This window comes from Falco punctatus (assembly GCF_963210335.1).
Source record: "Falco punctatus genome assembly, chromosome: 11".
NCBI classification, from domain to species: domain Eukaryota; kingdom Metazoa; phylum Chordata; class Aves; order Falconiformes; family Falconidae; genus Falco; species Falco punctatus.
In genome coordinates, this window is record NC_137591.1 from 19,242,532 (window position 1) to 19,265,258 (window position 22,727).

General features: G+C 36.7%; 1 protein-coding gene across 6 annotated transcripts in view; it reads right to left on the minus strand.

The window, feature by feature from the left end:
* Positions 1 to 4: 4 nt before the first annotated feature.
* Positions 5 to 22,727, minus strand: part of EVI5 (ecotropic viral integration site 5) — an 83,182-nt gene continuing 60,459 nt past the window's right edge. For 4 of the 6 annotated variants that reach the window (XM_080407071.1, XM_080407073.1, XM_080407076.1 and 1 more), the window contains one exon: positions 5 to 1,285. In XM_080407071.1, the coding sequence (XP_080263197.1) occupies positions 980 to 1,285 (306 nt within the window). In that variant the 3' untranslated portion in view covers positions 5 to 979. The other 2 variants (XM_080407074.1, XM_080407072.1) reach the window with 2 other exon arrangements.

Consider the following 22,727-nt stretch of genomic DNA (forward strand, 5'->3'; position numbering starts at 1 on the left):
CTGCAACCTTGTTAAATCATGAAAAATTTATTTTCATTACATATACATGAAGGTAAAAGATTTCAGTCAATAGTGTTTTGAACAAGCATTTCCAACATGAACCTGTTAGTGTAGCTAGGCTGAAACTTAATGTAAAGCTAGTGTTTTCCCTTTATTTAGTAATTCATTTCTAGTGTGTATATACAGAATTCATTTTCCTGTTAGAATACCAGAGACAGTAATATTGCAACATTTACATTCCTCATATAAAATGGTGTAATGTACATTTTCAGCTTGGTGTAGATATATAAATATGTACAAAATAAACATTATTGTAATTAATATATTCAGACAAAGTATTTAGCAACATCAAAAGCAGATGCACATAGATTTAAGTGAAAATGGTGAAAAACATCTTTATGACATTAGTGACCATTATTTGCATATATAAAGTAGTACAGATAAAGGCTCTTTTCAAGCCTTCTGTGGGCATCCAGTAACTTTAGTAAAAACAAACATAATTGAGAAGCGTAAGATAATTATATATATATCTCTCATGTGTGTCATGATCAGATGGTTTACTAGGGTCCATCTTGATCACAAATGGATAACAACGTAAAACATACACATTTGTTCAGAGCATAGAATATTGCACAAGAGCAAGTTCTTTTGAGGAAAATAATTCCTGTGTTTGTGAACAGCAAAAATGGTTCTTATGCATTTAAGAAATTATATACTTGCAGTTTCTAAACCAAGGAACATTCAGTAATACTGTCAGAACTGTCATCCATCAACTTCTTCCCAGCCTGTTTTATGGCAATGGTGTATCATTAGCAAGATTTGGCAAAGAGAGAAGGCAGATAGACAGTACATATACATATTTATCACAAGCCAGACCAGATCCAATAGTTACCTAAACCAACCACTGGATAGTTTCCGTTATCTGACAATTTCACCCTTAAAGAAATATGAGTGTCTTCAATGCTAGTCACAGTGATAATCACACAGTAGTAGAGTAAGATTCCATTCTCCTCTGCTTGGAAACCAACTTGCCTGAACTGCCAGTCTGAAGGCCACTTTCTTCAGTATCACTGTCACTGCTGTCTACAACTGTGTGATCCAACGCCATCTGACCAGTCCTCCTGTGTAGATGAAAGCTCACCCCACTCTCCTGTATGGAGTTAGTTATAAAATCTTCATCAGAAGAATGAAATGATTCATCATCTCCTGTGAAATGGTTGACAATGTGAATCCCATCAAAAGTGGGTTGGTCTGAGAAGTCTCTCTGGCCTTTTAGACATTTGATCTGTTACAAAAAGCAGAAGGTAACAGTTAATCAGAGCTGAAGAGTCCAGCTGTAAAAACCCACCACATTTCCAAGACACATCTCATTGCACTCTTACTGGATTAAATTACATGCTAGATCTAGAAGTAACATATTTAATGATCACTTTGAAACTCAGCTGTAATCAGAACAAAGTGACTTCTCAGTTCTGGCTGCTCAGAGACCTTGAAAGAATGTCTTAAATAGTACCTGGAATTTTCCAAAATTCTCCTTCCACCCCCAGAGTATTTCAGTTTTAAGGCTTAATAATCAAGGTACCTAGAATCACTAATGACAGACTACTCTAGGCTTATTTACTGCATCTTTAATATACCCACAAGGATGGTTTGTAGTTAGTTTTCTAGAGTGGCCCATTTGTTTTGACAGCACTTTTGGCTTTCACATCTTACTTTCACATGTCCATTCTTTCCTTTACCCCCTAACTTTCCACTTGAGAAAAGCCCTCCCACAATCCCAAAGAGCAGGGTCCCAAATGAATATCACCAGCTTCACACAGCCACAGAAAAAAAACCCAGATAATATGCTTACTTCTATCTACACTGCAAGATCAAGTGTCTTTTCATTACCTAGTTCAGACCCAGTAAGATTTCAGATCAAGAAGTACGAGAGAAACTTCTCTTTGTACGGCACAAATAGATTGTAGTTTCAATTTTAAGAAGTCATCAAACAAGACAGAAATGATTGTCAGGCCATGGACAGGTATAGAAATATTTTAATTCAAAATTCACTATGAAGTGATAAACTATTACAACCATGCATTCCAGTTATTCAAAAGTAAAATCTAAAGCTCTGAAGTTTGGCAAGTCCCCTGTTAAATTAGTGAAAATTAATTGCAACTCATGGAAGACATTTCTGAGGTTATTTTATCTGGAATTTCACTTTTGCTAGCTTTTTAGTAGCAACTACGTCAGGGTCAGTTTCACAGTCCATGAGTATTAAGATAAAAAATCCTAAAGATGCAGGAAAACATTAAAAATGCATTATAGAAGCTTCCTAATGTCACTCTGAAATCTTAAAAAGGAAGATGTAACGATTGCTATTTTGTAAGCAACTTTTCACAATAACAGAGACCTGGAAAACAGAAAGTAGTCGTCGTCTGAGGAGCTTCTTTACACAAATGTATTTGACATTTCAGAAATCTGAAGCAGTATTCACTTTGATAAATAAAGAGGGCATGTAGGTCCTTGCTACTGACAGCACCAAAAGATTTTACCTATCCATTTGGGGAAAAAGGAATCTCTGTACTTACCATGGGCTTGTGCAAAATATAAGAATAAAAAAGGGGTTGGAAAAAGATCACAAGAGTCAAAATCATGCTAGAAGTCATTAAATCAGATGTTAATAGTATGTGAAGGCTCCACCTTTTAAAGCATATTGAAACATCCCTTTTAGGAATATGGGTACATGCTGCAGATCTAAACCTTCACTGTAACTACACATACTAATACTAGTTTTTTGCACTTTCTTCACATGTACACAGGCTGTAGTTGTTTCATAAGGAACTTGCATGTAAAGGCAAGCAAAACAAAAAGTTCCACACTTGCACAGCATAATTCATGTTACAAGCAAAATCAGCTCATTCCAAATACTAGATACTGGAGAGTAACATGTATCTGGACTATATTTTTACTAGCTTATATACTTAAGATACAGAAAGCCTGATACAGAGATTCTTGTGTTATTTATAAACAGAAAGCCTGACACAGAGATTCTTTTGTTATTTAGAAATATTATCCCTAAAAAAATCCTGCAATATGATCAGATTAGCTGCCACATGAAGTTTCCAAAACAGCTATCAATTTTAGTCACTAAGAAAACAGAAAAACAAAACCCAACAATTTCTCTCCACCCTCACCACAGAAAAAAAGCTCTGCTGCACAAGTGAGTACAAATTTCCTATTAGAGTAAGAAATTACATGCTTTCAGGTCTGCACAGTTAACCCATTGGTTCACCTGAAATTATGAAGCCAATACTCAATGTTAGTTGTTTTGAACATTCAGAAAGCCAAGCCGATGACCTCAACTGTTTTCCTGAAGACTTCAACACATGACACCTTTAGACAAATGTATTTAGGTAACATGACAAAACCATGGCTTCATGGTTTTAGGCAGTAGCCTTTCCAAACACCAAATGAGAGTCTTTGGAAAATGCTGTTGGTGGGAAAAAAAAATATCATTAATAGACACAGCCTTTGCCAATTCCTAAAGTGAGTCTGGGAAAACAGTGTGTTGTTATGTTTTGTTATTCTAATGAAAGGATGCACAATCTGTGACCTTCCAGAAATGCTTCTTTTGACCTGCAGCTTTACATTTGCCTGCCCTTTTTCTCAAGTACTCCTCACATCCAAGGGGAACCAGACTGCTAGGAAGAAAAATGAACATAGTGTAGAGAATATATGCAGCAAGTCTATTCATTATCATACAGTTTCATTACTTCTCTGTCTGCATGAAAAAGCCAGAAGCACAGACAAACACTGTAGCATCAAATTTGTTTGTATTATGGGGATCAACAAGCTGGATAGCAACACTGCTGGAGAGGACACAGGGGTCCTGACACACTGGAGGTTAAGCATAAATCGGCAGTGTCCCTGAGCAGCGACGAAGGCTAACACCATACTAGGCTGCATTGACAAGGGCATAGCCAGTACACCACAGGAACCTATTCTTATCTGGCATGTGTTAGACTGCATCTGTCCTGTTCTGCACTTGCTATCTCACTCCTTCCTCAGTACAAGATACTAGTGAGTAGATTCAGTGGAGAGGCACCAAGACAGTTAAGGGGCAGGAGCTTATGTCTTAAGATAACAGAGAACTGGATCTTTACTGAAATGTGTGGTGGGAGAAGAGACGTTGGTCATAACACAAAACACAAGGTTGTGTTTGAATATGAAGGGAAAATAATTGCTACAAGGCCAGTTAAGAACTAGAACAGGTTGTTTAGCAACTGTGGACTCTTCCCTCCACAGCAGGTTTCAACAGCCAACAGGCAAAGCCCTACAGAACCTGCTATGAATTTAGTGTTGATCCTGTTTTGAGCAGGCAGTTGGACTAAAGGCCTACCAGTGTCCCTTCCAACCTGAAAGACAGATTACAATGCAGTGAGATGTGCAAAATGCATGGGCAGCAGGATGCATATTACTGTTCTTTTGGCAGCCATTTTGAGTTTGAGAAATTGAAATACTTTGTACCTGCTAAAATTACTGTTCCTCTTAATGTAAATGCTGTCATTTGAATCCAAATGCCTTTCCACTCGACGTTGGCACATTAAATTATCACAAAACCTAGCCTTCCAACAGAATGTTAATTTTATTTTACTATTAGGAATCTTACGTTAATCTTGAAAATACTTGTTTTTCAATTGAAGGTAGAATCTGATTTGCATCTTAAATTTTATTTTAAACATGAACCTTGATAAAAGTAACTAATCTTCAAGAAGTTAAAAGTATCCAACCGAATAGGTTGTGAACAGCTGTGCATTATTTTCAGTTTTGCGTAGTTTCAGAGTTGAAGGTACTTCAGAGGAACCTCAATCTAATATTTGTTCAGAAGCATTTCTGAGGGAGCCCGATTATCTGCATTTTCTGTTGCAGCAGAAAAGCTTTGTAAGGCTTCTCAAGGCATTTGGAACAACTTATAGACAGCATGTGCTCCAATGCAATTAGTACCAGTGGCTAACGTCAACTTAATGCTCTAAAATAGAGGTTTCTCAAAAGGAAAAGTTTTGTATTCTCACATAACTTTACAGTCTAGCAAGCAAGGCTCTGCACTTCTGACAGAAAAAGCAACATCTTTTTTCAAGATGGGAAGGCAAGAAGTGTCCTACTGGTTCAGGGCAGTTCTACCTCCAACAGTGACAACAGGACTTTCATGTTGTTTTGTTTTTAAAGGAACACATACAAATATGACCATTTTTTTGCAATCAATTCCCTTCATATTCCCAAGCCCCCACTCACTTGTCCAGCAACTGCTGTGGCAGATATCACAGTACATCTCTTCCTGGCTGCTTCAGCACGCATTTATAGACCAGCTGTCCATTGCTAAGGATTCTTTTATTTGCTGTCTACCTCCACAACTTTCTGTGGTAGTTCCAGAAATTCCTTTATTTGGTTTAAACTAACCTCCTACTTGTTTCAGGATTTTCCCCCAAATTCTAGTAATGCAGGAACAAGCAATAAAAAGCAGTTCTGCAGTTGTGATTCTGAAACTTACATTGTAACGTCTCCCCCAGCCTTCTCTCTAAAACAGAAGTGTCCCAACACTTTTTAGCCTCTTATGAACAGGCAGTGCTCATGACCACCGATCATTTTAGCCCTTTAACTTCCCTACAGACTTTCTTTAAACTCTACACCCATCTTTAGGTGTAGAGACCAGCCCTGCACTAAGGTTTTCCAGTGACAATACAAACTTCTTTATTTTGTTTTTAATATACTTCCTATTGATGCTGAACCTTGTTTCATCTGTTTTGGCTGCTGCTGCACACTAAGCCAGTGGTGCCACAGGACTCACAGTGACAACTCAAACATACCTTTCCTGATTTGTAACTACCAGTTCTGTGTCTGCCATCAGGTAGGTGTGGCTTAGGTTTTGCAGCTGATGCACTACCTTATTCACGTTGAAGCTCATCTCTCACCTTTTTAAGAGAGGCTTCTTGAGATTCTTGCCATCAGTGTTTTATTTGAACACGGAAAAAGAGCTTAAAGTAGGAAGTAAAGCATTATGCCAAACCCTGCTCCCCACCCCCACTCGCTGTTCTACTCTATCCTTATCATTCCACCTGAAAGAAAAAGAACAGCCTTTTTTCTTGCAGCCATATTAAGCATGAACTACACTCAGGGTCTGTCACTTTTTTTTTTTCTTTGTACTAAGAGATAATATTGGTTAAAGCCTTTCAGTTTTGTGTCTGGCCCTCCTTCATGTGAAGGGAGCTAGACCTCTGCCACCTCAACAAGTGACATTCAAATGAACCATGGCTCTTTCTTACCGCTTCAGTTTTGCAAGAATCTAAGGACATCTGGGGAAAAACAACCTAGGTCTCGTAAACCCCCATGTTTTGCTTTTAATAGTCAAATCCAGGTCGTACTGTCTAGATGACTGCAGCTTCAACCCAGTTTGCACTACAGCACATTCACATGATCTTTAGGACATTAAAACAGGTTAATAATATTATGCGCCCAAAATGTATGTCATTGTTATCCCTTCAGAAGCCGGCTGAGTCAGGACACAGTATCTTAATAATAAAGTTTGCATTCATACACCTTCTTATGCCTAAAGAATTCAGCATTTTAAAGACAAACTGTACATCCTACTGGTCAACATATTAAAAGACATTAATAGTATCATAACTCTTAACAGGTAAGACTGTACTTTCACAAATTTAAGAGAGCTAAAAAAGGCTAACAATTAGATCCTTGAACCTCAGAATAAACTTTCTTACCTGACGCAGACTGCCTCATCAAGCCAAGCATGAAGGAGAGACAGTAAAGAGAAATTTAGAAGTTTTAGTACAATTCAGAAGTTTTTTCACGTTAAATCAGAGAATCATAGAATAGTTTGAAGGGTGCTAGTCAGTTGCAAGCAATTTAAAATTCTAAGCCCCTTTCTTTTTAAAATGAGAACATAGGTCAAATCTTCAAATGGGACTTCGTGAAAGAGTTCTACTTAAGCTCTGGGAGACATTTTTATGTTGTAACCTGTGAGTTTTTTTTTTAAAGCTAGGAATTCAGTGGTGGAAAGAAGTAAAATTAAAATGTTACCTTCTGCTCCCTTTAAAAGGCTTCAGTAACTACTTCCTGAGATTTACTCAATTCTGAAGTAGTAAAGAAAGTTTTAACAAAGCTTGCTGATAAACATCCCATCTACTCACAAAAGGATAAGTAATACACAAGTGAGATCAAAATATGATAAAAATATGACTACTGCTTTGGGTGAATGAAATTGGTTTTGGCAGAAGGCAGTATGTTACACTTCTATTTAAAGAATAAAGATTCTGAATTCTCAGTGCTTTTACTTATAGCAAGAGGTATCTAAAAATCAGAGTTCCCTCTTTGGTTGTCTCTACCTTAGTAACAGTAGGAAGTCTTAGTAAGATTTCCTGCTTAAAAACCAAACATTATTCAAAAGAAAACTAGAGTGTTGCTGAAAGTATGATCTAACCATGTTTAGCTGAAGAGAAAGAAGTCATAAGCGTTTTCAAATACCTGTCCTATAATTCAAAAGAACATTATCAACCAGGAAACATGAAAAAGAGACTTATTAGTCAAAATCTAATTGCAAGCTAATTAAAAATGTCAGGTTTGATCTATTAAATTATAATAATACTTAACATTAATAAAAACAATTTAATTGGAGTTCTTAAAAATTCCTGAGACTAAGGGTCCACAGCATCTATTGGGATCCCTTATCATACTTAGAAGTTGACTGCTACTTACTGCTGACCCTCTCCCATTGTGATGAGATCACTTCAGTTAAGGCACACACTAGTACACTATCACTTCTTTAAAAAAGCTCCCAGTAACTCCTTTTGGAAAAAAGCCTGTGTCAGAAAATGAAGTAGTCACAGCATCTCAGACTGAATTAATAGAAAATATGTTGTCATTCGGGAGACAAATATCAGCCCAGACATATACTGTGCCCAGTACGTACTACAATGCAGAAGCATTTCTGCACATGCACACAAAAAAAGAATGGACAGCATTAGGGTTGCAGGCCTTTTCATGCTACTTTTTCACTTCCATGAACACAAGCAACTCCTTAGATATCTTAAGCTCTCTGAAGCTCATTTTAAAATCTATCGTTGTACTTCCACAATGAGCCACATTCATACTGAAACCACTGTGACATGAACACTGCACAAATGGAGACATCATGAGCTAAACAACTAGTTGCAGAAACCAACATTTGCAATCCCTCATCTGAAACAATTCTTAGCAAGTTTAATGGCTGTACAGCTAAAATGCTGATGGGGTTTCCAAAGCTCCCCAACAGAATCAGCTTCCTTATATGAAAGGAACTGCTAGGCACGCATTGTGACAGAACTGTATCAGAGCACTTTACTGAAAGCCATTGCTTATTGATTTTTGAAAAGTCTGAGATTAAAAAAACCCTAAAGTTTAATATGATTTACTATATCCTGCAATAAAGAAAGTTTGATGCAAAAATAAATCAACTTTAAAGACTTCCTTCATTTTCCTCAAGCATGAAACAATTTTTACCCAAACATGTGGATCATATGCAAAAGACAGAGGACAGTCTTTTGACAGCTTCCTGACAACTTGTATAGCTACCAAGATTACGTATAAAGAAAGATTATGTGTAAAATAAGTCAACAACATATATTGCATATAATATGGCAACATTCTTTGTTGAGATATGGTAACACATTCTCTAACAAATTTAAAAATAAATTTGAAAAAGGTATGTTAAATTAGAAATGTTATCATTGCAACTGTATTAGGACAGAGCTCAAAGTTGTGGCTTTTATTTCAGTGTCAGTCAATTTCCTGTTTCACTTAAGTGTTTTTTTTTCTAAAGCCATAGCTATAAATGCAGCCATAACTAGGAATATTAACTTGTAAATAAAAGCCATGAGCAATGCCAGACAATGGTCATTCTTGAAACTACTGATGATTCTAGAAGCCCAAACCAACCAGACCGAACAGATACTGAATCCAGGAATCCCCATTTACTCTGCTTGCTTCCGTTACCTGATCACTGTTGTCCCTCCTAAAGAAGGGGCCCTAATAACATGGACTCACTGAAAGGTAACAGCTGAGAGGGACCGTATGGGCTTCTTTTCCCTGAAATCCATATGAAAAGCTTCAGAGATGGCCACACCCACATCTCTTATTGAAACCATTTTTGATTCTCCAATGGCATGCAGGAATATGTTAAAAAATATATATATGCAAGGGGGAGACAATGAACCACATTTTCTTCTCACTGTGAGGCAGACACGAAGAGATCTGCAACAATCAGAGATATCCCTACTACAGAAATTCAGGAAATGGGTTACATCTTAATTTATTGTGTTCACACAGTTGTTTTTTTTTTTTCTAGTTTAAAATATTAAGATTAAAACACTTCCAGAACAACTCTGAGTCTTCTCAGATTTCCTAAATATGTTTTGCTTCAGCCTAAGATTGACTAAATAATTTTGAAATTGATACAACAGACAGTTATATTCTCAACTAGGAAGCGTTTCTATGTTATTCCATTACTGCTCTTTTTCTCCAGGATTTATTTTTGTGTCAAAATTCAAAAAACACCAATAAATTAGCTAGATCTTGTTGAAATCAAGTTGTTCAACACATTCTAATGGGTTGTTGAAGAGTCATGGACATAAGGAGGAAAGCAAATATATTTAAACATGCATTTAAGAAACTCTGGAGAACTATTTCAGGGGAGTTTTATGACCACACCAACACGAACAAAAATAGTTTTTCCCCCTTGTAGTTCACTTACATATTCACAAATATTAAAGTTAGCCTGCAGTGTTCGAGGTGGGAGTTTGACATAAATCTGGGGTTTAGCAGATTGGAACTACCATTACACAGCTTTACGATTTGTCTTAGCTTTTACCTTCCCCCTACTCACAAGTTATGTTTGTAAGGCAGTAGTCAAGATTCTAATTGTTAAGCAAAATCAAGCAAACAAAAATTGCTGTTTGAAAAGAAAAAAACCAGTGCATTAGGTACTGTGACTTAAGCAAGCAGGAAATGTCTTGATCATGCTTACAAAAAACATACGGTGAGAGCATTTCAAAATCTGTTTGCAAAATTGCTTCCTTTGCTTAGCAGTTAATAAATCACTATTAAACATTTATCATGGAGGCTTATTTATTCTATCTTAAGACATAATTTTGTCTTTGATATCCTTTAGATGTGGAAATCAATCTCCTCGTCTAAAAGTTTTCACCCAGCAGAAGTTTCAGTCAGATAAACAAAATGCCAGTTTTTAGGGAGCCTAGCAATGGCCTTTGAAATGAAGTTGGTAGCCAGTCCCTGCAGGATTCCTGTAGGAAGAGCCAAGCTGCACTCCAGCATACTCAAGACAGTCTGAGATCCACCTTAGCACATCTGGCCATGTATTTAGAACTGAGTTTAGCATAACTAAAATGGGAAACCTGTACAATCAACAACAAACCTTGTAAGAATTAATGATTCTAGAATAGTTCAAGTTTAGTGGTTTCTATAAAATAGTATTTCTAAATACTAAATAAAATAGTTTCCTAAAGAAAATTAACTCTGCTTTGTATGGATGAGTTCAGAGCTGTATTTGCTTCCTGCTAGCCTTACCTCATCTGCCCCTCAGACAATTTTATAATACTCATACCAAGATAAAAATCAGCTGACAAATTCTTAAGAGGACTTGGTAGAGTATTTGGCTCCTTATTTTTGAAGTGTAATAAAATGAATCTTGGAGAAAAGGTCATTTATTTGTTAGAGGTTTTAGGACAAGCAGAAAGAAGCTTTACTTTCAGTATAGCAAAAGGGTTCAAAAAGAAGGCTGATTTGCAGCATAACTTAATGGTAGGACGACTGCATCTGTCCATATAGAGTTATCTCCAGGGTCTCATATGCATCTGAACTTCTTGATCTGCACTATCTTGAAACAGTACAACTGTTTCTGAAGTTCATAAACTGAATTCAATCTAATAGAGTTGCAGTATGGTCTATCCACTTGTTACAGCAATTGCAGCAAAGCACCTTGAAACTGGCAACAACAGAAGCTGATCAGAAGTCAGAACAAGTATTAAACTCCAGGTTTGATAAGCCTGTTGTGGGCTCAAACCAGAACAGCAGTGAGTGACAATATTATACTTACAAACAGACCTAGGCTGCTTTTTCAGTTGCACAAGTATGGATGCTATTCTTAAAAGATAAAAACCCAAGAAGTCTCTGGACTGAGATTATTGGTTTTTTGTGTCCTCTATAGTGGGATAAAAATCAACAGTCATGAGGTACTACATTAGGCAAATCTGCCCCACTCGTCATTAACTCTTTGGAATCCAAGATCATGTACATGATTAACTACTAAATTCTCCTGTTTAAGGAAACAATTACCTTCGTTTTTGAAACTTGTACTTTTAAAAGGATAAGCCAGAGTAACCCAGAGTAACAAACTGGTATGCAACCTGAAACATCTATCTCAAATGAACTTTGCTGACTATATCACTAGAGAGAGTTCAAACCATTGCAGTGTGTCATGAGTAAAAAGCAAAAGAGCAGCAAGAAATTTCCAAGACTGACTAAATTCAGGCTTTTGGGTTTTTTAATAGCACTTAAATATTTGGCCTCTTTTAAATTGCCAGCTTCTGTAAGTCATATTCAGTCTCTCAGTAACACAAAATGCTTTACAAATCCCTATAGATGTCAGGAAGTTTAAATAAAATCTATGAAATAGCTTTAATGCATCAAAAGAAACCTCATCTCTAGCTGTCCCCTGCTATTTATTTCATATTGCTCTGAAGGTACTCTTACATTTCCTGAATTCAGTTTTTATAAAAAGTGTTTTTTCAATATCATCAGTTAAAAAGCACTTGAGCCAAAAGAAAATGTGTGTTGTATATCAGTTTTACCATAGACGAGTCTGCTGTCTTGTAAACGTGACAAAGATTAAAACTAGCCACAAGTGTTCAGACCAGAAAGCTTCCAGTGAATCAGAACAGGAAACCAATAAAGCGATCAATGGGAGGTCATGACTTTTTGATCACTGCACTACATGGTTAAAGAATTTGGTTTTGATCTAGTGCCATGTAATAAAATTAAACTTTGAAGTTCTGTATCAAATATGCAATTGAAATAGCAACAGTGCTAAAAAAGTGCCCAGCTTTTAAACTTTTTCAAAAGAAAACAGTCTTTGGTAACTGTATGTCAGATTTTATCTGTTGAGGGATTTTTTCCAAGATCTGACAAGTTTGTTGTAGTCAGACCATATGCAATTCCAAAAAAAGTTCTAAGCTGACTTAGCCCTGGGAAGTTTCTATAAATAGCTAGTTGGTAGGTGGAAGGAAAGTTCCCAGAAACTCTTCCTACAAGAAGTTCTAATGAAAGTGTTTATTTGGAGTGAGGACTTGGCAACAAAAATATTGTAAAACAGCAGCATGCTCACACTGAATGTACTGCAATTATTATATTCAAAGAACTACCTAAATCTCAATGCACCTTCTCCCTAGAGTAAGAAATCTATAAATACAAAAGTTACTGAAACCTCAAGCATTAACTAGAATGTACTGGCTGATACAGAGACTGAAAACGTAACCATTTTGGGCAACAGTTACAGGAAATGATCACTTTGCACTTTTACTCTGTCCTTTTAAAGCAGGAGTTAAACTCAGCATTTTTAAATGGACTAAGTAACATTTATTTTTGCCTTTGATTGCAGAAATTACTTCCATCTGTGCTGGCTGCCATTCTGAGAGTGATAAAATTTTAGGAGGGATTTCCACCACATTTCTACTGTTTGCCCCACTTCACATAAATTTGCAGACATATTACAAGCTAATACATAGCATTCCTCTCCTTTGTTTCTCACATAGATGGCACCTGTGTATGGTTGCCAACACAATTTTTTTCCCAAGAAACAGTTACTCAGATAAAGTCAAACCAGTAGAATTTCAATCTCGCAACTTTCCAATCCCCAAAACCCAATTTATAGGCAGAAACACGGGAGAGACCCTACAACAGCTCCAATTAGTACAGCCGATAGGTCATGCAGCTTCAGCACTCAAAAGAGCAGTGCTATTGCCATGATAATGAAATAACTTTATGATCAGTTTACTTGTTTTGCCAATCCAGACAAACTCTAAACAGGGACTTAGTATAGTTAAGTATAGCTAGCTATATTATTCTCTAATGCTGCAATCAAGAATTAGTATATAGCTCAGCAAAACAGATCTGGAACTTTGACACACTAGGATACAGTCAGACAAAAAGAAGGGGGAAGGGGAAATGTTTCTAAAGAGAACAGTCACCGATTTTTATTTATTTTATCACTGAATCTAAACTGTCAGTAGTGACAATGGAACAGTTACAATTCATAGGTAAAAACTCTTGTCCTCAAAGTGAACAATGTCATACCTATGCTGTTTGAGGAAGGACTACATCACTGTCCTGGTTACACTGTTCACATTTAGGGGTTTCCTTCATTCTCATGAGAGATGGAAGATACTTTGGTGGTGGTGGCGTTACTGGGGGGAAGGGAGAGGAATCAACCTCACCTGATGCAAAGAGGAAGACTGAGCTTGTGGCCAAAGATTTATGGAATGGAGTGCCATTATTATGAAATCAATCCTACATTTTTTGGCAAATGTAACATGTCTGTGTTAATTACATCATGAACATGCATTCAAAATTAATTGAATTAAACAACCAATGTTCATAAAATATACAGGAATTCCATTGTGCAGTAACAGTTCTGCCTGTTGAATGCTTTGTTAAGCCAGACAGTTTCTAAAGCTAGTTGTTTTATTGAGGGCAGGGTAACTAAACTGGAGAAAGTTATTGGAGCATTAAGACTCTCAATCTGTTCAGTCTCACACTTCTGCAGCAATCTTGGTATTATCAAGCCAGTATAACATCTCTGACTCTCAGGGACAAGCTGAATTAAAGGAATAAAGCAATTCATTTTTCAAAAGCATACAGTATATATTTAACTATCCTGTGTAGACAAAGCTGTTGCATTAGATTGGGTGTTTGCAAACCACATGACCTCACAAACGCTATCTTATCACATCACAGGTTCCTCAGACTGACCACAACCACTTAAATCAGACTCTGCCAGCACAGAGGCTCTGTAACTTTGACACGTACTAGTAAAGCAACTACATTTTTAGCTGTCCAGCAGCTTTGCAAAAACTTTACTTGTGGGGAGGGAAAAATCTGATGGTCTCTTGTCCAACTGTGCTTGCAAGATACGGTAAAAGAAAAGCACATGATTTATTGTGCTATAAACTTCCACCACAAGTTGTAATGCTTACTTTGTAAATCTCAGGGCTAACATATTTCCTTTCAGGGACAACATTTCTTATCAAGTAAGAAAACATTTATAGAGCACCACATATTTTGAAAGCATTTGTCTAGTAAAACAAACTATTAGAAGATGCTAATATGATTCTAGTGAGTATTAAGAAACAAGTGCTTTGCAAGAGTTAATACAGTGCTTCTAACAAACATTACAGTTCTAGTGAGAACTATGAAGTGAGAACAATGTAAAAATTGACTGAAACAAATTCCACAAAGATTAGCTGGCTTTATGAAAGCAAGTAAAATGACAACTGCCTTGAGACAAATATACATCTGCCTGTACTACAGGGAAAGGAAACAGTACACTTCTTCCAGAAGAAAAGGGGGAAAAAACAAGTTGGCAAGAGACTGAGTGGAAGAGCATTACATCTAATTATAAATTTTACAGGAATAGTACTAGGCCTTCGCGTGTTTGCACTTGCTGTTCTCTCCATAGTTCTCATAAAATTAATGTTTCCAAGATACCTAAATGCTGATAGATCTGATCTTCTCTCATTCTCATTTGCCAATATGATCTGATCCACTGTTAGGCATCACCCTATCAGTGTGTCTTCAGAGAACTTGAAGAAAAAAAAATTCTAGTAGGTTGAACTTGAACTAGAGATTGTTCTAGTTGATGCCACATGGCAGTCATGACTGCAACTCAGCATAGGCACATCCAAACCAAGTAGCTGGATAGCAGCAGTCCAAGTACAGCAGGATGAAGCTCAGAGTTCTTCATCCTGCTTCTGAATGCAGTCTAGTGGTGCTTCAGAAAAGAACATTTGCTTTGGTAAGAGCTGCATTTGACTCAAAGGAAGAACTAACAAAGAAAGTAAAAAAATTAACAGAGGCAAGGAATAATGCTTCCTGCTGGTATCCCATCATCAAGCCCAGATGCTATTACTGTCAGAGAAACAGAAGCTAGGAATGCTGCTACAAGTGGTCAACCCATCTCTTCTGTATTCCAGCGGACACAAGCAGTGTCAAAATTTTGTACTCATCTATGGCCAATGCAGGAGTCATCACTTAGCTCTTGTAAAGATATTCCCCTCATCTCCTCAGGGAACAACCTGGACTAACTGTGCTGGGGACCAGAACCACTACCATACTGATTTAACATCATTAGCTAATAATAATAAAAAGTCACCAACAAGGAGGAATCAATTTGGCAGCTTTTTAAACACAGCTTACCTGTAAGTTTATGGTATTTAAGGCCAAAGGAACTGTTAATGTGGTTTAAAGTTTCTTCCTGAGTACTACAGTGCATTGAATTTTATTTAAGTGTTGTATTATGTGGCCTATATAGGCTGGGGTTTTTCAATCCTTCGCACTGATGACTATGGTTTACTTTCCCTTCTCCATTTTAGTTTCAGCAGTGAAAGCCTAGAAAGCTAACCCAAGCTGCAAAATGTACCCTTAATTCAGCCATATTACCAATTACTCCTTTGGTCATAACTCATGCATTATTTATTCTCAAAGTAATTACTTAAAGTGTCTTGAATTTTATTTACACAAGCAAAATCTTTTAAAAGCACAGAATTTAATCTCCAACTTTTATATCTCTTTTCATTAAGCCAATCTTAAAATGTTAGCTCACAAGGAGCAAGATCAGACCATGAGATAACACCTATATCGGAATCTTACTGACTGCATTAGGTTCTTAAAACATAATATCAGATCCATTCCTAGATAAACTATATGTATGTGGGAAAGGAAGAGTAGTAAACTAGTGGTCACTACTCTGAACAGCCATCAAGTTTGCAGATACCGAAAAAAGGGAAATACTTTCTAAAAAACTCCCTTTTGTTCATTGTCAATATGCAAGAACTTAAATAACTAGAATTTCACTTGAAGTTACTATTATAAAGCCTTTCAAAAGCCTCAAAAAATATGTTTGTGGAATAATAATGCTCCAGTCATCTGTCACCTTGTTCTTTACCATCAGCCATGCTAAAAAAGTTAACATGGGCAGTTTGTAGAGGGTTTTCTAACTGTTGGAACAGTGTACCACAATAACACCAGGATTTTCTTTTTAGTTTAAATACCAAAAACACACGCATAAGACTTGCACATTAGAAAACAATCTCATCCTTGCCTCCTCTCAAAATATACTCTTAACAAATAATTACTTGAAACACCTCATTACAGAGCAACAGCTAGAAGCAAACGAGCTCTCTGTTCTGTCTCTGACATTGGTTAATAGCAGAGGCTTGGGAGAGAATGTAACAATAGGCAAACATGTAGTGGTACTTTCCCAGAATGTTCTTTCCAAACTCCAGCAAGCAGCCCGTTTTTCAATTATACATGTGACACCTGTATATCTCCAGGGAATTCCTCTCCACTGCCCGATCTGAGGCAGTTATTTTTTTCCAATCTGTATTAATATGGATTTTAGTATGTGGAACAATTCTGGATCTAAAGGAATTTAATCTTTTAAATTTGCAAAAATCATATTCCCTAGTATTTTTTCAACACGCCTCCAGTTTCATTTGAAGATCCTAATCCTTGCACTGGAAGAGAAGTGACCAAATGCTCCCTACCCACCTTCATACAGTTTGAATTTCAAAACATAATTTTAGGACTTGACCGAACTAATGCTAATTCAGTCAGTTTTGGGGAACAGCAAGACATACAGGAAGGAAACATGCCAGTATCTTTTGAAAGCTCTACTCAAATCTAAGACAAAGATTGCAAATAAATTCCCAGAAACCACCTTCTCTCCTCCAAGTCTTCTTGACTCTATAGAGATCTAAAACCTTTTATCTGGAAATCATACTTCTAACCTAAGAATATACATCAAGAGCAAAAGTTGCCAGGATTATAAAGAATATCTTGTATGTCAAAAATATCAAATAATTTTGTCAAAAAGAAAAAAAGCACCACTAAGCTCTAAGTATTCCTCAGCTGCTTCCAAGCTAAAAACAACTACTGGATCCCTCAAGTATAAGAAAATGTTGTTAAAAATGGATTTTAAAGAGCTATCTTCAACATCCATATTCCTGCTTTCTAAGGAAAAAAATGCATGCTAAGTGAAGGAAGCACTAAGTTTCCGTATGTTGCTGGTCCCCTTCATAAAGCTGTCCCCTAATGCAGATGGCCGATACACAGTAGAATCATGGCCTCATGAAATAATGCTCTGCAGTCTCAAATTGCAGAAGCTACTTGCTTTTGTGGACTTGAATACATATTAGTCAGAATTTAGCTTTTAATATGAGAACTGTCAAAAGATTAAGACAAACCTACATTTGAAATACTGTAGTAATATAAATAAGAAACTGAAATTTAACAGCAAAACAAACTCATTAAAGCATTTCAAGAGATACAAAAAAGACAAACTTTACAAGTTTCACTTGAAATAGATTTTCAACTTCAGCACTTCAGTCCTAAATCACGAAGTCTGTAAGACTGGAAACCACTTGCTTTTGTCTCCAAAGGTGTCTTGTGGTCTGCCAGTGTAGTTTGTGGGTAAGCACGTCAATTCTAATCTTTTGTACCACTCCTGTAATCTAGGTAACACATACAAACCTTGCAACATCCAACAGGAAGCAGAGACAGCTGCTGTGTAATATATATAAAGTGACTGCATGTGCAGAGGGGTAGTGCATGAAATGCAGAACTTCAGCAGTTTATAAATCATTTAATTCCATTCAGTTTGAATTAAAAGTAAAAAGTGGTAAACTGCAAAGAACCTCCTCCTTTTTCCCCCCAGTATGTGATTTATGTTGAAATGAGTAACCAGTTCAAGATCTATCTTAGCCAGTTTTTCTTAAACCTTCACCTTTACTTAAAGAAACTTGTAACAGCTCAAACTTTCTACACATTCGTTTCCACATATAACAACCACTTTACTTCAGTACTACCTACTGGAGTGGGATTCTCTCTTGAATAGTAGAAACGTTTCAGAACAATTGCTTTCACTTAGCATTTCAGTGTCTAATCAAAGGCAGCTTTTATGAAGTACTAGCACTCACTCCTTGTGCAGCCTGAGAGTACATAACCCATGGTACAAATCCTGCAGTGCTTGTTACTCATGCCATTTATGTTACAACAGTTAAAGCACATTACCTGTAAGGTCAAGAGTACAGCACTCACCAGATATTATTTCTCTTGTGCCAAAGATAGGGCAATGAAGCTTGTGTACTTACTGACGAGAATAACGAAGCTGCTTCACAGAAGCTGCAGCCTGTTGGGGCTGCACAGTGGAAAAGCATTTTCGGTTAAAATCCTACTAAGCTAGAAGTCGTCAAGAATGCTGTAGAGATAGCTTTAAGAATGGAAGGAAAATAGAGGAAGAAAGAAAATGCTAGGTGGAAATACTTAAATTAGCGAAGAGAACAAATGGCAATGGGACATGGATTTCTGAAAAGGCAAGCAGAGCATCTAAGTCTAGTGCATATTAAAAGCTCTGAAAGAAGTTTGCATCATGACTTCCTGTTTGTGACAGTCCTCAACATTTCAGATTTTCACACTAGTTTCAGCCTTCAACAATAAAGCTGTAAGGCAATAAGCATCTAACAACTTTGTGTCAAATAAAGCGACTCAGCTAATAAGGAGGAAAAGAAGTGCAGCACTAACCTGACACTAAATTACACACAGCTTTTCACAGGATTAGTTATCAACTAACTAGCAATACTGCAGTATGCACATCCTTTCATTATGCACCAGCTGTTCTTCGAATGTTGATAGGTTGTGTAAAAGATTAAAGGATAGTGTCTGCAACTTTCCAGTGAATGAACACAAACCCAACATGGACTTACTAAAGTTAAAATTGCAAGTTAATAATAATTGATCTACATGTATGTAAACTGAGTGAAGTTATGGCTGCACTGAGGAATTTAAGTATGAATTCAGCACTTCACACAGTAATAGAAATTATGTTCAATATTTTGATTCTAACCCATACTTGCTTACTTGAATCAGTGCAAAGGAAGGGCTGCATGTAAATAGATCCAAGATGGTGTGCACAGAGCAGGAGTCTACAAAACCTCTTGTTACAATCTTCTCAAATCTCCAAGTTTTGTCTGTTTGCTCTTCTGAAGTGTTCATCAAGTACATATTTAAGACCTACTGTGAAGTAGTCAATACACAATTTGGCTTACCATGCTACAGAAATCCAGTGGTTAGGTATAAAAGGAGTTAAGCAGGTATCTTGTTACAACAAACCAAAATCCAATATAGTAGTTCTATATTTATAGTTATTTTACCTTATTTGAAAGGTATGAAAAAAGACAATCTTTTTCTATTTAATTTAACTTGCACATTTAATAGCAAAGTACCTCATTGGTTTGGTTTTGGATGCCATACTACCAGCTTCCCATATGTGCAGTTTTACTTGGTAACAGGAACACAACTTGGATTTACTACAAGTATGATCTGAAGGCTGACTATAGCATTACTATTCCTAGATGAGTAATAAAAGCAGCTGAAATTTATCCTTTAGGCTGTAAAGCTGCATCATATTTAAGACATGCAAAATTTTGAGCTCAAAAAAGAAAGACCAAAATTAATCAATGGACTCAGATTATAAGAAAGGGCAATTGGTTGGAAGTTTTAAAAAGTACAAACAAAACATTTTAAAATTAATCATCTGAAATTATATGCAGAGTTCTGATATGTAGCTGATTCAGATTACGACACTGGAAAAGGGTTAGAGAAATATCTGAAATCTGAGGGTCAAACTTTGCTGCACTACAAAGTCAAGAGGTGTCACAGCAGCAGCCTGTTGCACCTGTGCAGCAGTGTCCCCAACCGCTCCCCCCCCTCCACTCCCCTTTTAGCAGAAAGCATTCTGCTTTAGACCCTGGCAGTAATTTTTTTCCTGTTCTCTGGTGTTCCTTATTGGTGTTTAGGTTTGCCCTGTCCCTGGCTACTAGCCTGGCTTGCAAACACTGACAAAAAAGTAGACCTTTCACTGAAACTCTGCAATTCAGATGCATCATGCTGTTGCCACATCTTGGTACCATCACCATTCTGATGGGTCATACTGCAGGACAGAATTAAAGTATCTAGCTCCTCCAGGTTCCACTGATACAGGAACACATGCTTACAGATTGCTGGCCAAAGACATGAAATAGTGTTTATCAGAAGGCCAGAATATGGACTTTGATTGCGGTTACTTATATTTGACGTAGGATTTGTTCATTATTTTGTTCCATCCTTCAGATGGAGAACTTGAAATTCTTCTGATGTAAACATCTGTAAAAATGCAGTACTGGAGAGGAAAAAAAAGTTCAATAAGCAGAATCAACACTGATGGCCATGCCATGGCATTTAATCTTGTTGCACGCACACACTCATCCCACCCCTACCTTAAACTGTAACTTTTGCATTAATTTATGTCCGTTTAAATTCCACGATTACAATATATTAGATGGCAACCATGCAGTTACTAAGAACTCTGTTCCTTTACCAGTGCCTTTTACATGTTAACCAGTTGGGAGGTTGTGGTCAGCATGTCACATACGCCATCATCCTATCTTCAGGAAGATGAATTTGCAAATTTGTAACGTTTCTTTTAGCTTTTGCAGAAGCAGTATCGAAAAGCAGCTAGCCAAAAAGCAAAGAACATGGTCATTAATGGATCTATACATGAAGACACTTCAGTGCAGATCTAAAAAAGCTGGTTTAATTGGTATTGACTGAATTATACTAATCCTAACATTTAGCAATTGAGGGCAAACATTTTTACTTCTTTCTATTGCCATTTCATTCAGGTTTTGCTGTTTCAGGAAACACTGCAAAGTTCTTTACTTAGCGGATATGTTAATCCAAGAATTAATTAATATTTATTTGCACCAACTTATCTATAAATACTACATACATTTCAGACTTAACCTTACATTATCTCAAAATCAGCCCAGTGGGCTACGGTCAAAAGAAAGGATTGTGCGTGAAATATTCTTTTTCCTCCAAAGTTTTTATTTTAAAATTAGACAAACAGATATGTAACAGTAAGGGGGGTGGGGGGTCAGATTCATTAGTAAACAAGAACTTGCAGACTTTAAGAAATTCTGTGTAAGGAAGTGTTCAGAAACACTGCCAAGGTAGATTATGTCTACTACATACAGAGTTTCTTTCTCCTGTTTCTATCTATCCCAGAATGAGATACTTTGTTCCCATAGTGTTTACCTAGTTTGGAAATTAAAAGTTAAGTCACAACAAAGCACACATCTGGAAGAGGAGTGTTCTTCTATGTGGAATTCCTTAAACTCTGCCATTGTTCAAATTCACTCTCCCTAGCTGGTATTTTCTTTCAATCAAATTGAAACGCTAATAAAGATTTGTCCAGACTTAATTGTTTAGGAATCACTAGTATTACTCAGAATTAACATTGTTCTGTGAGCTAACAAACCTCACCTTCATTCCAACCTGTTTGCTTTGATTTATACACATTAAACACATACACAATTCTATGCCTTCGTGACAATTGAGTTGCTCAGCCATGCGTATGACAAATGCTTGTATAGAGAAAAGTATGCAACAGCATTCCAACAGTAATTCTACCTTTTCTCCAACAGTGGTTTCTTACCTTTTAAACCTACACTGAGCAGAGGAAAAAGTCAGTACAGTGCCTTATTTACTCTAATGCAAAATACCTGTCTTTCTGGGAATTACACAAGCAACTTTCTCATAAGGAACAAAGCAAGTTAGTTATAGTCCTTTAATGGAAAAAGCTGGGTTATTGATTTTTAGATTTGTTTTTAAGTGAACTTAATGATTGGTAAAGGTGCTGGACTGATGGCCCTAGAGACTATCCTCAATCTATAGCGTAGACAGCCTTCCAAGGTCCTCCACTATGTTATAACTCTCAAGGGATTGATCCTAAAAGGTTGAATCCACTAATATTGTTACGTAAACACTACCTACACTGAAATAAAGAAAGGATGTCTTTATTTAACAAAAGCAAAAAGGCGAAACCCAAGTAATTAGGCTGTATTGCTCTATGATACTATGGTTTTAAGCAACACTATCAGAGATGTGTATTAGAAGGCATATAGAAACAGAAGCAAAGTATAACACACAGATGACTGGGCATTTTCACACAGCGTAGTGTTAGGTAAAGGCATTTCTTCACAACGCAGGATGAACTGAAATGAGACAGTGAGCACAGCAGTTACATAAGCCATTTTGGTTTCGGGAGCTTCTGATCTTTAACTAACAGAAAGTTACTACAACTATTAGAGCAAGGAAGTTTGAGGACAGAAATTTCATAGGTTGAAGGTTTTGGCAGTTTAAAACTTAAAAATCTGTTAACTGATATTAAGCAAGCATCCTTTTTCTTTTTGAGCAATCTCAGTATACTACCACATAGAATTCCTACTCACAACAGCAAGAACCAAAAAGACTTACACATGGACTCTTCTACCTGCACAAGTGCAGTTTAGTTTCTAACTATATTA